The 13,696-nt window shown below is 41.9% G+C and overlaps 1 protein-coding gene across 10 annotated transcripts in view; it reads right to left on the bottom strand.

Annotated features, from left to right (window-relative positions):
• PTPRU (protein tyrosine phosphatase receptor type U) overlaps nucleotides 1-13,696 on the bottom strand; it is a 375,331-nt gene that overhangs the window by 49,098 nt on the left and 312,537 nt on the right. For all 10 annotated transcript variants that reach the window (XM_081015389.1, XM_081015387.1, XM_081015391.1 and 7 more), the window contains 2 exons: nucleotides 7,522-7,676; nucleotides 381-516 (listed from right to left, as the gene is read on the bottom strand). In XM_081015389.1, the coding sequence (XP_080871515.1) occupies nucleotides 381-516; nucleotides 7,522-7,676 (291 nt within the window). The remainder of the gene's footprint in view (nucleotides 1-380; nucleotides 517-7,521; nucleotides 7,677-13,696) is intronic.

Consider the following 13,696-nt stretch of genomic DNA (forward strand, 5'->3'; position numbering starts at 1 on the left):
CTGGAGGAAGCCATGTTGGCTATAACTAGGTTATAGTTGGTTAAACTACAACTTAGTGTGACGCCGGAACATGGACAGGATGTTATAGCATGTTATAGCAGTGAATTTTGGGACGCAGGTTATGACAGGTCTTGAAGAGTGATAATAATTTGGGATCCCCAGTAGGAGAACATGGGAATTACCCAGCAAAAGAAAGAAGAGGATCCAATCTTACTGGTGCCTTAGCAGAACAGGGAAGTTGGTGCAAGGCAGATGAAAACCAGGAGATTGTCATTTTATGAATCCATGGGGTGCTGCTTTGCATTCTAAACATGCTGTTACAATAACCCATAGTCCATCCCTGTCTCCACTGGGACCATACCCCCATGTCCAAATCTCACCTCGGTCTGGATCATGTTGATTCTCCGTGAGCATAGTGTCTTCACGCAGTTGTAAATGTCTACAACACCCTCGCACTCAGCCATATCCAGCATCACGTCCAAGACGATGTAACAGCCTGTCCTCCCTGTGCCGGCACTGCAGAGGGTTGTGGATGTGGGAGGAGAGGATGGTAGACTCTTAAATGCCTAAGCATAACACAGCTTTCTCCAACCCGGTACCTTCTCTTCCTATTTTTCTGAACTCCCATCAACCCCACCCAGCCTGGCCAATGGTCAAGGATGATGGAGGTCACCATGTTGGTTGCAGAGTGTGGGCAATGTGACTTGGCGGTGTGATAGAATACTAAGTTTGAGTATGTTGGTTTAGAGATGTGGTTCCTAAACTTTTTCAGGCTTCCCACCCTTAGTTCCATAAATTCTTCCCCAGTGCCCCCTACCATACCCTATAAAGAGCATTACTCACAAAAGAAAGATATTCAAAACAGGAAAGAAAGATATTCAAAACAACATTCAAAACAAGAGCAATGGATTTCACATTTATTCAAAATCCAATTAAAACTATTTAGTTTAATTAATTCAACAAAATTGATAAACTTGATCCAGTGACACCAGCTTTTCACTATCTGGTAGTCATTTACACCTCCAGCACCCCACCCCACTCCTGACAATTCCACCAACCGTTTTGGGAACCATTGATTTATAGTGTTAATGTGTTTCATGTGTGTTGATCATGTTAAAGGTAAACTTGAGTGAGACTGACTGGGATGTATTTTTTAGCTGCATTTAGAATAAGTTTTGTTTATTGCTATATAAGGGGTTGGGAATTCAGTTGGATTGGTCTGTTTGATTGTACAATTGATGTAGCATATTGAGGAGTGGGAAGAGTGAGCTGATTTTTATTTTACCTGATTGTCAATCATGTCATTTAAAAATGTGGAATTCATACATCTTAGCTGATTTTCATTTGTAATATTCTATTTCCTGATATTCTGAGGATATATTGTTTAGCTGTCTGCTGTGTTTTGCTATCTGGAATTTTCCTTGTAATTTTGCAGCTGATTTTTCTGTGTAATGTTTATTTTTATGCTAAAGAGGATGCTCCATTTAGTTGTTGACTGTGCCTTCCAGAATGTGGAAATTTGCTGGTCTTTTTTTGTACTTTTTATTTCTGATGTGTTAATCTATGCTGTAAACTTGCTGAAATGTAAGTGGCAAATAAATTGCCCAAGCAAATAACGGGGAAGGGGAGCAGCTCAGTGGTAGAGTATGCAGAAAGTCCCACACCCAGTTCCCAACATCTTCTGGTAGGGGTGGGAGAGATTCCCAATCTGAAACCCTGGAGACTTGCTGCCAGTCAATGTAGACTCAGGCTTCCTCAACCTCGGCCTTCCAGATGTTTTGAGACTACAATTCCCATCACCCCTGACCACTGGTCCTGCTAAATAAGGATCATGGGAGTTGGAGGCCAAAAACATCTGGAGGGCCAAGGTTGAGGAAGCCTGATGGACCAATGTGTCTGACTCAGTATGAGGCATCTTCCTCTGTTCCTAATATACCATGTTGGGAAAGGCTGGCCTAACTTCTTCCATATGTTCCTTCACTGCTCCAATGAATTAGAATGCTAAAGGCAAAGATGCATTCTTGACGGCTGTCTCCCCATGATAGAAGTCTTGGCCTTTAGAAACTCAACCAAGTCCAAGCCTGAGCACATCTTTTATTGAAAGACCCATTTGCTACAGCAGGCTTTGGGGAGTCAAGGCTAACCACCTGAAAAGTGGGTTTCTTAAAATGTATTTTAGTTCTTGGATGTGATTATATTTTAATGTTGTGGGTCTTGTTTTGTTTTTAATCAATACCTACTTTTCTTTAAACAACAGACAAATAGAATTTATCCAAGCTTTCCAACCCTTCTTTGTAGCTTTTTTATGGTTTTTGAGAGAGAGTAGTGCTGGGATCCAGTGTGGTGTGGTGGTTAGTGTGTTGAATAGTACAGGAAACAACTGGGTTTCAATCCTCACCCCATTTTAATTCATGGGTCAAAAGTTGGCTTTAATGCATGAGAGTGGGGTCTGTTATTAGTTGTGTTTTCATCTTGATCATTTGCTAACCACAATTCTATGTAGCCTGGGGTTTCTGAAATGCAGGGCAAAGGTCAGGTTCACATGAAGTGCTAAATTAGTTAAACCATATTTTAATGGTACGCAAAGCTAAACCAGTTACAGATAGGTAGCCGTGTTGGTCTGCCATAGTCAAAATAAAAAAAATCCTTCCAGTAGCACCTTTAAGACCAACTAAGTTAGTTCTTGGTATGAGCTTTCGTGTGCAAGCACACTTCTTCAGATACCAAGAAGTGTGCTTGCACACGAAAGCTCATACCAAGAACTAACTTAGTTGGTCTTAAAGGTGCTACTGGAAAGCTAAACCAGGTAAGTGTTAGCTGCACAAGACTCCCCCATCCCACTCTCCTCCTCCAAAGGGAGACTGGGGGGCATTTGGTTCCATTTTCAACTAACCACAGTTTACCATTGTCTCTCAGCTAGGATCTATCGTTAACTATTGCTATTATTATCTAGATGTGATATGTCCATTAAGCACTAGCTGAAGGTGGTTGATTAAGACAAACTGTGTGCCTCCTCCTCCACTGAGAGGCCCAGAGGGTGGCAACACAAGAAGGGGCCTTCTCTGCAGTGGCTCCCCGTCTATGGAATGCTCTCCCCAGGGAAGTTCGCCTGGCACCTTCATTATACACCTTTAGGCACCAGGCAAAAATGTTCCTTTTTAACCAGGCCTTTAGTTTATCTTATTGACATCCTTTTAGAACGTGGCTATTTTTTTGCGGGGGTGGTGGTTATTGGGTTACTGCTTTTGGTTTGATTTTATATGTTGTGGTTTTGTTGTGAACCGCCCTGAGACCTCTGGGTATAAGGTGGTGTATAAGTTTAATAATAATAAACAATAAACCTAACCAAACCTTCTTCACAGCTGCACCAGAGGAAGAGAGAGGAAGGGAAAGCATGCAAGGACATAATGTTCAACTATGGTTTAGCACTATGCATGAACACAGCCAACATCTCATTCATCGATATATTCCTGCAACGGCAGCCAGAAGGTTTCTGCCAAGGTCCCTTCACAGACCTGCTTTAGACAAAACCAGCTCGCTCACACACATGCCGAGAGAAGCAGATTCATGACAGATTGTTGTTTCTTAGGGAAAGCTTGCCTGTAGCACAGAGCTGACCCCACAGATTTCCTCCTGAACGAAGATCCACCCATCCAAGCCCCAGCTAAATTCCAAATGCCGCAAAGGGAAGCCACTTCTCCTTTCCATTGGACCTTCTTAGTATATATACTAATTTCTGGGGCAGATGAATCACTTGCTGTGATTATCAATGATTACAGGCTGGGGAAACTAATTATACTGGTTGTCCCTGATGAATGAATACTGATGAAGCAATCGACGAGAGAGAGAGAGAGGGAGAAAAGTGGTGATGAGGAGAAATTCCCCAGCTTTCATTCATCAGTCCTTTCTTGTTTATCTAGCACAGAAAGAGCACAGAATGCAGAAGTTATAAAGAACGACGAGGAACAGCGCTGCTGCTGTGTTCTGTGCTAGCATGGGGCTGCTTTGCAAGCAAAAGAAGAAGAGCAGGTGTAAGACCAGGAGTGCAACATTCATGGTCTTCCACCGTCTCAGCAGAACAGCCAATGTAGCCATGCAGGCCATGTAACTGTGAGGATGGCAGCGTGGTCTAGCAGTTAGAGTAGAGCCAGATTAGGAGCTGGAAGACTGGGGTTTGAATCCCCCACTTAGCCATGAAGTTCGTTGGGTGTGATTTTGGGCCAGTCACTGTGTGATTTGGGACCAGGTAGCATGCGATGGGAAAGACCTCAATTTGAGATAGTGGAAAGCCACTGCCAGTCCAAAACATGCAGAATTGAGCTAGTGGACAAATAGTGGACCAGCTTCCTAAATAATAATAATAATAATAATAATAATAATAATAATCCTATCTGGTTGGGTTCCCCAGCCACTCTTGGCAGCTTACAGAATATATAAAATATAATAAAACATCAAACATTAAAAACTTCCCAATACAGAGCTTCAGATGTTTTCTATGAGTTGTATAGTTATCTCCTTGACACCTGAAGGGAGTGTATTCCACAGTGAGGGTGCCAGTATCAAGAAGGCCCTCTGCCTAGTTCCCTGTAACTTTGCTTCTTGCCATGAGGGAAGCAGCAGAAGACCATCAGAGGAGGACCTCAGTGTCTGGGCTAACCTTTGATAATGGTTACTGGGACATTAAGCTCCAAAGCCCAAGCCATAAAACACTGGTTTCTTTACCTGCCTCAGCTGTCTCCACCACCACTCCCAGCAATAAAGCCAATTTTGTGTTTCACTGATCTTTAAAGTATGATACAGAAACTGGATGATGTGATCTAAGCAAAGGACTCTATATCAAAACTCCCACAATTATCCATAGAATCACACAGCTGGGCATTCTTTTAATTGTGATGACATTTCACTGCTTCCAAGACAAAAGTCATCATTTTCTGTGATATCTCCTTACTACTAATTTGCAGATAATGCCCCAATTCTTCACTGACTTTTTTCAACCATGAGCTGGGGACCCTATTCATCACGAGGATCATTATTCTCTCCTCGTGCTCTCATTATTGAACATAATGTATATTTTTACAAGTTATATTACAAAAGGCTCTATGAGCATTAGGCAAAATCTAATGGTTGCTCCTAATTGTCTTGATCAGGGACGTTGGGGAATTCCAACAAAAACAGCAATGGATGAGGAAAATGCTTATTCCTTCCACATCCAGAGCAAAAATCAATCCAGTGAATACGATCAGTACTTGCTATTGTTGCTTTCAGTCCACAAACAATACGGAATTGATTATGGCTTCCCATCCCATTGTGTTTCCTTTAAATTGAATGAATTGGGTGGATTAACATAATGGCAATACAGTGGTACCTCTGGTTAAGAACTTAATTCGTTCTGGAGGTCCGTTCTTAACCTGAAACTGTTCTTAACCGAAAGCACCACTTTAGCTAATGGGGCCTTCCACTGCTGCCATGCTGCTGCTGCGCAATTTATGTTCTCATCCTGAAACAAAGTTCTTAACCCGAGGTACTATTTCTGGGTTAACGGAGTCTGTAACCTGAAGCATCTGTAACCTGAGGTACCACTGTATATTTCATGCAATTTATGCGATTAAGTATGTATAATGACATAAGGCATGCAAATTTGCCACAGTGGACATCAATATGAACAATGTGGTTTAGGGCAGAAGATGAACCGCTAGAGGAAGAGAAACAGTCTTGCGTGTGACATGGAGAATGATGCCTTCTTGCATCCCTAGTATTGAACTTACCTGCAATGAAAGGACTTCCGGGTTGGCGCCATCGCCGAATGGCGGACTCCCTCCGAGCTCCGGAGGGAGTCTGCTCGGCAGGGGCTGGGTCCTACCGCGCCGGCGACGCGGGGACCCTTAAAAACCACGGACACGGAATCCGTGGACATGGGTGACTCGGCTTGCACCATTAGCGCCCTCCCGACTCGTGAAGGAGCCTTTTTAAAGGCTTCGGATCGGGTGCCGGGGAGCGGCGTGGTGCTTTGAGTCTTCTGCTTTCCCTGCCGAGCGCAGCCGCATGCCATTCGACGGAGAGCGCTGACTTCTTCCATTGAAAATTTGGACTATTAACAACAACCCGTGAGTAATTGGGAAACCGGGTTCAAAATTTTGGATTTGGCACGAGCGGGGGCGATTTAAAAAGGAAGTCAATCCCCCCCCCCCACTGTAAGCATTCCAAAACAAGGACTGAGTAACCAAGGTCCAAAGGGAAGTATATTTCTGATAAAAATCATTAATTCCACGATGCGAAATTATAAGAACTGTGCTGGAGGAGAAGAGTGGAGGGTGAGAAGGAAAATGCAACCCCCCCCCTGGGAACCGGGGCGATTCGCGGAGCCTGGTGAAGAGAGACGGAGACTTTGACAGCTGTCAAAGTAGCTGTCAAAGCTGGAGAATATAAAGAGGACTTTGTTACGAGGACTTTGCTGGTTAATTTTGTTACAATTTGTTATAATATGGATATAAACTGTCGGAAAATAAGGAACAACAATTTGACTTTTGGATTAGAGGATACAAAGTTATTACAATCCCCCTAGAGGGGTATCGGGACATTACAAGAACGGTCGTAAGTGGAAAAATACTCCGGGATTCACACAGGACTTGCTATCTTCTGGGAAAGCTGCAAAACTGAAATAGTATTTTGTCTACAGAGGTATTTACATTAAAGGAGATAATAGAATTTTCTATTGAAGAAAGGAAGGGACTGGACGTAAGTTTTTGTTCCTGAATAACAAACCTCTGTAGAGATACCAGATTTCTGAATTAGAAAGTTTTAGCAGCTGAACAGGACAAGAAACCTGAGAAAGTGAGGAATAAGAAGAACAAAGGACTGACTACGACACGGAAAGAACAATGGGAGGAGTGGTAAAGATCAAGGAAATTAAAGGCCTTTGTTAGATTGGACACTTGAAGTTAAATACCATTAAAATTAATAAATTAAAAGAAAACCGGCAAGATGGAATTGGGGAGAAATTTGGCCATGAATTGAGACTTCCAGGATGATAATGTATAGACTGATGGACATGGGGAATTCAAACCGGGGAAGGGGGGGGAGATTTGGAATCCAAAGGCTGTGTAACAATCTTTTGAATTTATTTTTTTTTATATCTCTTATTTTCTATTTCTTTATATAACTTACGCATGTCATTTTATTTTGATTGGACGTGTTTAAAAAAAGGGAATTCGTGGAAGGAACTGGGGTGGATCTTGGGGAAAATCTTTTTTCTTTTCTTGTTAATGACGTGGGACGGTGCAAGATTTGTACAATTCAATCTGGATAGTGGGTTAAACAAATTAAGCTTCAAATTGGGAGTGAGAGCTTGTAGAACCAAAATAAGGAAAGGGGAATACAGTCGGGGGGGGAGGGGGGGAGTCCCAGAAAGTAGGCAATGAAAGTAAGGTTTTAAATATCTTTTTTTTCTTTTTCTTTTTTCTTTGTATTTCTATATTTCTGGAAACTTTAATAAATATGATTTAAAAAAAAAAAAAAACTTACCTGCAATGAATAACGATGGGTCCTGCATCGGGAGGCGTGGAGGCCTTCACTCTGCGGATGAATGCCAGGAGCCCGGTTGCATGGTAAGGCACCCCATGTTCTGGCCATGATGTGAAGTGGAACTGCTTTACTTCATGCCTTGCTGAGTAGCCCCTCTGTAAGGAGGAGGTGAGGGCAGGGAGAGAGAAAGTAGGGTTAGCCCTACAGATGTTTCCAGGGCCGGATTTAGGTCTGATGAGGCCCTAAGCTACTGAAGGTCATGGGGCCCTTTATATGTCCAGCTGTCCTTTGTCAACAACAAATTGTCGCTGTTTTTTGTGTTGAATATATGGTAATTTATGCAAACAGTCCATGCAGAATGAGCAAACCAGTGATAGGGAGCAGGCCAGCAGACGGGGCCCATTACTTACATCATAGGAGCCTACACAAGACAAACACTGTTGCTGTATGTAGGTTTTATTTTATTTGTTTTTTTATCTTATATTTTGGAAATGTACATCCAGGTTTTTTTCCTTTGATTTTTTGGGGGGCCCCCAAGAGAGTGGGGCCCTAAGCTATAGCTTGTTTAGCTTATATGTAAATCGGGCACTGGACGTTTCCCCAGGAAGGTGGAGGTTAACATTAAAGGTGCTTCCAAAATTCTCATCATCCCAATTCCTTTGCTGCATTCCGGAGTCCTTAACTGCCCGGCCTTGTGTTTAAAAGTGCTATCAATGCATTACATTATTCCTTAGAGAAATTTATAGCCTGCTCTTCATTTAAAAATAAATCTCAAAATGGGCCGCAATAAAAATATCCTGATCAATAAGACCAGCCAATATCACATAAAATCACAACAGCAATATGGGGTGAGCACATCTTTTGAGGGCAGGTCACCCAATTCCACCTCTAATTAACCATTAGGAATCACTATTTTTAACATTATTATGGGTTTTTGTTGAACTGCATTGTTCCTTGAGTTGTTTGTTCTTGCTTTGCTTATTTACCATGGTGTTTGTTTGTTTGTTTGATTGTTTGTTTATATTGATTATTATTATTTTGCCAAGGTTTATTATTATCATTATTAGCTTCTCTGAGCTCAACTTTGTTGTTAGAAAAGTGGCAGTGTGGTATAATGACTAGAGTGTTGGCCAGCGAAAATCACTTTCTCTCAACCTAACCTACCTCACAGGATTGTTGCGAGGACAAAATGAGGAGGGACCAACCATGTAAACTGTCTTGAGCTCTTCCATATAAATGAAATAAATAAGTAGGTAAAATAAATATTAAAATCTAACCCTTTAAAACAAATTCCGAACATGACACACCATTTATACATGGTTTGCTGCAGAAGCATGACTTCATTACAGTTTATGAACACATAAGGAAAAAGGGTTCCTCAATTATAGAGGGATTTATTTATTTTTTGTAATTAAACAGAAGGTTATTGAACAGGATCCAGCAGCTTGGAATTTGCATTTTCTCAAAATTGGAGGAAATAATAAAGTTCACCATGAAAGATGTTAACCACTGCAACAAGCAGCTATCACACTCAAAATTAAGTTGACCTTGGATGCTCACCTAATATTAATGCATTCATTAATATACTGCTTACACACCTGAGTGGTTTCTAAGCTGCTTACAAGTTAATAATCAATGATGTGATTCATACATAACTAAAACAAAACAATCCCATCAACATGTTAAAAACATCCATAATTTTAAAAACCACAACAAAACAATCCTGTTAAAAAGCGTAACAGTTAAACCAATTTGAAGAGCAATTTAAACAATCAAATCAGGAAAGTTCAAGTTCAGGGGAATACTTGTCTAAACAGGTGCATCTTCAACAGCCGGCAGAATGCCAACACCGATGGGGACCTCTTGTATTTACCAGAACTCTTGCTACGTACCCAGAACATCTAAGTATTGATGTAGGAGAAGCTGTTGGGAATTCTCTAGATTTCGATGTGGCATGATGCCAAGTGGAAAGCAATTACAGGTGCTAGATTTTGCTGATGATTACAGGCAGCATGAGATAAGAGCATAAACACAGTGGTTTCTGACATGAAGCAGCTCTAACGGCAGGATTGCTGCCTGATCAAAATTCCCACCCAGGTGCCACGACTTCACTTTGGCAGATTCATCTCAGAAAAGGTTTGTGTATTTCCCATGTTGCTGCCCTCCCAGCAGAACCAGGAAGGTTTGATTCCGTTCAAAATTTTCATGCAACCCCCCCCTTAAGTCACACTTTCCTCTCCCACAATTACGCAGACTGAACTGCGTCTATCCTTCAGAATGGATACTTCTCTGAATTTTTGTGATGCCGTTAGAAACGTTGCATGTGTACACTGCATACAAAAATATCTATATCAGTGGAAATAACATGCAAAGATTGCTAGGGAGGAATTGCTTTCCAGAAATGTGTAGACTAGACAAAACGGCATGCAAAAGTAGGAACAACAAGTGCTAAAAGTCTGACGAAGTGAGATCGTTTTAACAAGCAAATAATAACTGCAGGCTGATGTGCAAACATTGCGAACTGAACTTATGCTTTGAGAAAATGAGAAACGTAGAGAAACCAACATTGACAGATTCATCTATCCCATATTCACAGGATTACCCCATGACTGGAGGTCATGCTGTCCTCTCTCCTTTTGAGGCTACATCTCCTTTCACACTAAATCACTCATCATAGTGTGATATTGCATTTTTGTTAAGCTTGGCTGAGCTGGTATCACGATTTAATACACTGGCTAGGAGGTTCCGTCCTCTTTTTTGGTGGAGAAATCCCAGGCCACTGATTAAGTGGTCCTTCTCCCTGAAACTGGAGCTGCGGCGAATGCCTTGGAACGATTACAAGGCAACCAGTTCCCGACGGAACTCGGGTACTTTACTTGTAACAAGGTTGTGATTTAACGTTCCTCTAGATTACAGGGCGAGGGGGGGTGAATTACAGTTGCGGATGTCTCGAGATACAGTAGAACTGCTCAATAATTGCCACGAAGCTTTCAGCTCCTGTCTAGAAGACAGAAATAATTGTCCATTCCCTGTGCAATTACATGGCGCTTAGCCTGAAATTAAACCATCAAGAATGACCACGTAAATAAAGGGCTGTTCTGCGGCACTATTTACTGAGAGAACGTCCTTCAATGGAGTACCTAAAGAGTGCATATAAACAAGGAAGATTCAGATGGAGGAATTCTGAGCACTAAGCGTGGTTGGCGAAAGGGGGATGTCAAGGTGAGCAGAGGGTTTGGGTTCCAAAAGAGAAGACTGAAAAAAGACAAAAGTCTCCCAGGCTAGGAAATGGCTACACACAAATACTAGGTGTGTGCACTGGTTCTGTGCGTACTCTGAATTACAAGGCAATTTCAGGACGGTTCCCACCTTCCGGGAAGGTACTTGCTTTGCCAAGTGTTTTTAAAGAATTATTTGATTCAGTGTTGGCCATTTGTTCTGTTCTTTGTGGTTTTATAATGTTATGATTTTATAGCTCTAATATGTTTTCCTGACTTCATTGTGCACTACCTTGGTACTTTTTTTATTAGTTGCCACCTTATAAATATTCTTATGAATAAGAAAATCCTGAATTTGGATCACAGCATAACAAGATGTGCTGAGGTGAATCATGAACTCCCTCAGGTTCTTTGTGGCTTTAGATCTCAAAAAACTAACTAACCTACCTACCTACAAGACACTATTTTCACTGCCAGCAGAGGTAAAGGTAAAGTCCACCCTGAAACATTCTAGTAACTTTGCTCCCATCCCCCTGAAATCCAGTTCCAGATTTTAACACCTTGCATTCTAAAGTCAAAATTGTACACAACACAGAGTCTATAAAGGAAGATGCCTCAAGTAGCAGCATCTCCAGGTCCAGGTTACAATTTTTTTCTTCAAAGAAAACATTTCCAGATAATGTCACCATGTTTCCATCTTCTTCATCAAAGGAAACCACCTATTTGTGTTTGTTTACATCACACATGCAGCACAATATGAAAGTGGACTTTCAAGGAGTCTTTAAGCCAACGTGATGTTGACCTGTGACAGTGCCTTCTTGCTGGTGGTTCCCTGTTTGTGGAATTCCCTTCCTGGCGAGGTGCATCTGCCTCCCTCATTATTGACTTTCAGAAGGAATGTTGAAATATTCCTGTTTACCTAGGCATTTGATGGCTCATAAGAAACTAATACATTAATAACTGTGAGGGTATGTGATTGTTTCTAAACACTGTACATTTAGAAAAAAATGTTTTGAAATGTCTTAAAGATGCTTTTCTTTTCTTTTAAATGGTCCTCTTTTGTGGTTTGCTGTGCCAGGCTCCAGGAGAGCTATAAAGGATACGAAGTCAATAAACAAACTACTCTTCCTTCTAGGTTCTTTCTACCCTCAGTGTCTAAGGATATGATGCACATCCCCGATTCTCATTTTGGGGAGTGAAAATCACAGAGCTGCAGTTGCAAACAAGTGTCCCAAATATAGCAACATTGTGCCAAAGAGTTATGGCAGATGCAAAAGGGAGAGGCAGAGACAGAAAGCCATTTGGTGATGAACAAGTTCTTACATGTTAAGCCTGGTCTGTTGAGCCGTTAAAAAAACTGGATTCTTTATGTCAGCATTTCCCAGACTGGTGCATCCAGATGTTTTGAACTATAAGTCCCATCAGTCTCAGCCAGCATGGCCAATGATCAGGGGTGGTGGGAGATGTAGACCAACAATCTCTGGAAGGCACCAGGCTGGGGCACAGGAAGCTGATCAGCACTTTGATCTATGACCTGGGAAAAAGGTCAGCACTTCATAAGAATGTGTAATGATGGGGAACGATGTGTACCTAATGCCTTTCCCTGCTACTTTCGAAATAGCATTTAAAAAGAAGAAAAGAAAAGAAAACAGAGTGGGTAGAAAAGTTGTGTACACAAGTGTGCCTATAACTGATTGCTAGAGAAATTGGTGTTGTGTGTCAAATCAGTGAGGACAACAATGCACAATAATCTTAGGATCTGAACTAATACACCAGAAAAGCTCTACCTTTGGGACACTGACTTGCTTACCACATTGAGGGGGCTGGTCGTCACATGATGTGTCCAGCCCAGTGCGTGAGCACTCACCAGCAGCAGTGGGGGATGGCGGCCCCCTCAATATTGGGAGTGGGGCTCACCCCCCACAAATATTGAGGGGGCCGAAGCCGCTTCCACTCCCTATAGTTGGCACCCCTGCTTTTGGGGGGGGATACCATTTGCTTTTGTGGATTAACAGCCTAAGCATGGTGCTTTCTGACTATGTAGAAATCTAGAGGTAAGCCAACGGAAGGAAGGAAGGAAGGAAGGAAGGAAGGAAGGAAGGAAGGAAGGAAGGAAGGAAATTTCTTTTTTCCAACTCCACTCAAATTGCTCCACCCATTTTGCTGCCTGTGAGTAGAGTAGAGGAATTTCAAGCTCAACTGTGAAGATGATAGATAGATGATAGATAGATAGATAGATAGATAGATAGATAGATGATAGATAGATATAGATGATAGAGATAGACAGATAGTTTAACATTTTGTAGGAAGCAGTGATTTTGCTCACTCTTCTTTTAACCCACTGCTCCCTTCATCAACCAGCACAAACTATCAATATCTTATATTTCAGTATTCATAGCCAAAATAAGAAGAAAATGTGTTGTGATTTTTAAAAACCCTCTCCAGACTGTTAGAAAATTCCTTCCCATCCCAGAATATTCAGTGAATGGGCATGGGCCATTCCAATTTTATGATTTGCAAATAGGATGAAGCATTTCAGAAGGTCTGTTTCTGCTCAGCCCTAAACTATCCATCAAAATAATATGGTAGGCCAGAAATTGGGGGACCTGCAGCCCTGCATGGTATTGGGACACCATCAGCACTGATCGTTGACAATGCTAGCTGAGGCTGATGGACATTCTAGTACCAAACACATGGAGGGCAACAGGTTGCGGGAGACTGCTTTAGACACAGATGTCATGCGGCTACAACTCCCATCATTCATGACTATTGGCAAGGCTGAAGGTGGGGGTTTAGCAGTTGGGGTCCACAGAATCTGAAGGGCCACAGGTTCCTCACCCTAACCATAGGCTTTGCACATGAGCATTGCACATTACTCCAGGAACCAGTATGGGTGGGCAGAATAGCAAGGTCTGAGGGTGTCTAAGTTGAGAAGAGAAAGATGACCCCCCCCCACA

Source organism: Podarcis pityusensis (assembly GCF_964106645.2).
Source record: "Podarcis pityusensis genome assembly, chromosome: 8".
In the NCBI taxonomy this organism is placed as follows: Eukaryota; Metazoa; Chordata; class Lepidosauria; order Squamata; family Lacertidae; genus Podarcis; species Podarcis pityusensis.